General features: G+C 38.5%; 1 protein-coding gene across 1 annotated transcript in view; it reads right to left on the minus strand.

The window, feature by feature from the left end:
* LOC104759337 (SWI/SNF complex subunit SWI3C-like) overlaps nt 1-1,553 on the minus strand; it is an 8,437-nt gene that overhangs the window by 3,234 nt on the left and 3,650 nt on the right. Inside the window, exons 3-7 of the mRNA XM_010482281.2 lie at nt 1,436-1,534; nt 1,261-1,334; nt 997-1,082; nt 843-898; nt 627-747 (exon numbers count right to left, since the gene is read on the minus strand). Of these exons, the coding sequence (XP_010480583.2) occupies nt 627-747; nt 843-898; nt 997-1,082; nt 1,261-1,269 (272 nt within the window). The 5' untranslated portion in view covers nt 1,270-1,334; nt 1,436-1,534. The remainder of the gene's footprint in view (nt 1-626; nt 748-842; nt 899-996; nt 1,083-1,260; nt 1,335-1,435; nt 1,535-1,553) is intronic.

A 1,553-nucleotide genomic window follows, 5' to 3' on the forward strand; every position in this document is an offset into this window, starting at 1 on the left:
ATTATTCCCCAGTGATCAAGAAAACGGAAAACTCGTGCAAAATCTTCAATGTCAACACCATCTACCAATCCTTGACAATCAGAAATCGTCAGTGTCTTTTCAGGGTTCTGCATATATTTTGAAACAATTGCGTTCCTGAATTCCATATAACTTTCGGGTGTATGATTTGGCGATTTTCCAGAGAAGAATTGTGGCACCACTTGCCTTTCAAGCCGATCCACTGTATTTGGTGCAAACCAATCTGTTCAAATGTAACAGCAAAAGTAAAACAATAAATTCGAGCACTGTGAACCAAAATATCAGAAATAAAAATAAACTAAGAGGGAAATCAGGATACTTCTGAACATAACCTCCAAGAACATAGCCCAAGTAAAATTTAGAGGACATCACTAGCATAATCCATTCAAGATACAATTCTGATCAAAGAAACCTAGGGCTACTCAAAGCCAGCAGTTATTCTAATTTTATTAATACATATACATAGATGATGTGCAAGAGTTCTAATACCTCTCCCTTTCCATCACACAGACCATAACAAAAATCTGATATGAAATGGAGTTGCTTTCAGAGTAATGTAAACTAAGAACCACGCACTAGATAGAAGTCAGATAAGACCTTANAACAATTTTGCTTTCGTTGCTGCAGCTGATAGACCGGCTCTAAATGCTACCATAACCTTATCCTGTGGCAGTGGAGTCGGTGGTTCTGCTCCGTTTTGGCTCGATGTTTTATGTGCTCCTGAGTTTTCTTTTACAATTAAAGCATGTAGGTATTGAAGATTAGACTAAAACAAAGGAGCCAAGAAATTACTGTAAAGAGAACAAACAAGTAAACTGCCTTACCATCTTGCTGCTGATTTTCTCCAGCTTCTTTCCCTTGCACTCCCTCAGATTTCATCCTTTATAGATTGAGAAGTTTCAGTATAGTCCATAGTTAAACTTCATTCTACTACAAAGATATAAAGATATCTAAAATGGACAGGGTCATGGAGCTAACCTATCATCTTCAGATAAAATCGCAAGGGACTCATGGGCACATGACGCAGCAACTCGAGGTCCAACAGCTGATGCCAAAAATGCAACCTAAAATGTATCGGTATCAGGACCCTTACATTTACTAGAGGACTATTTTTTTCACTCAAAACATGCATACAGTTTAGTCCTTAGATCAACCGATTCATGGATCAGTATCTCTAACAGGTGAGATCAAAAGGCTAATGAGAAGAGCATATCAAATTTGCAGCGAAAAAAGTTTACTAACCAATGCCATAACCGGATTCGGAGACTTCACAAAAGGAAGCTTGATCTCAGTGTCAGAATCTTGCTCCGAATATCCTGCAGAGGCAAGTCGACAATGAGTATGGCATGTCAAAGAACATAACTAAAGCCAATACGTCATTGCTACAAATAGTTTGAGATGAGGAAAGCAAAATCACCGGGTATATCTCCATTTGAATCTGTTCCTTTGTGGTCATATCCATTTGCAGGGTTTTCCGAATTAGTTACACCTGGAACCTCAACATTATCCAAAAGACCATCCTCCACAGGTAATCG

Source organism: Camelina sativa, chromosome 17 (genome assembly GCF_000633955.1).
Source record: "Camelina sativa cultivar DH55 chromosome 17, Cs, whole genome shotgun sequence".
NCBI classification, from domain to species: Eukaryota; Viridiplantae; Streptophyta; class Magnoliopsida; order Brassicales; family Brassicaceae; genus Camelina; species Camelina sativa.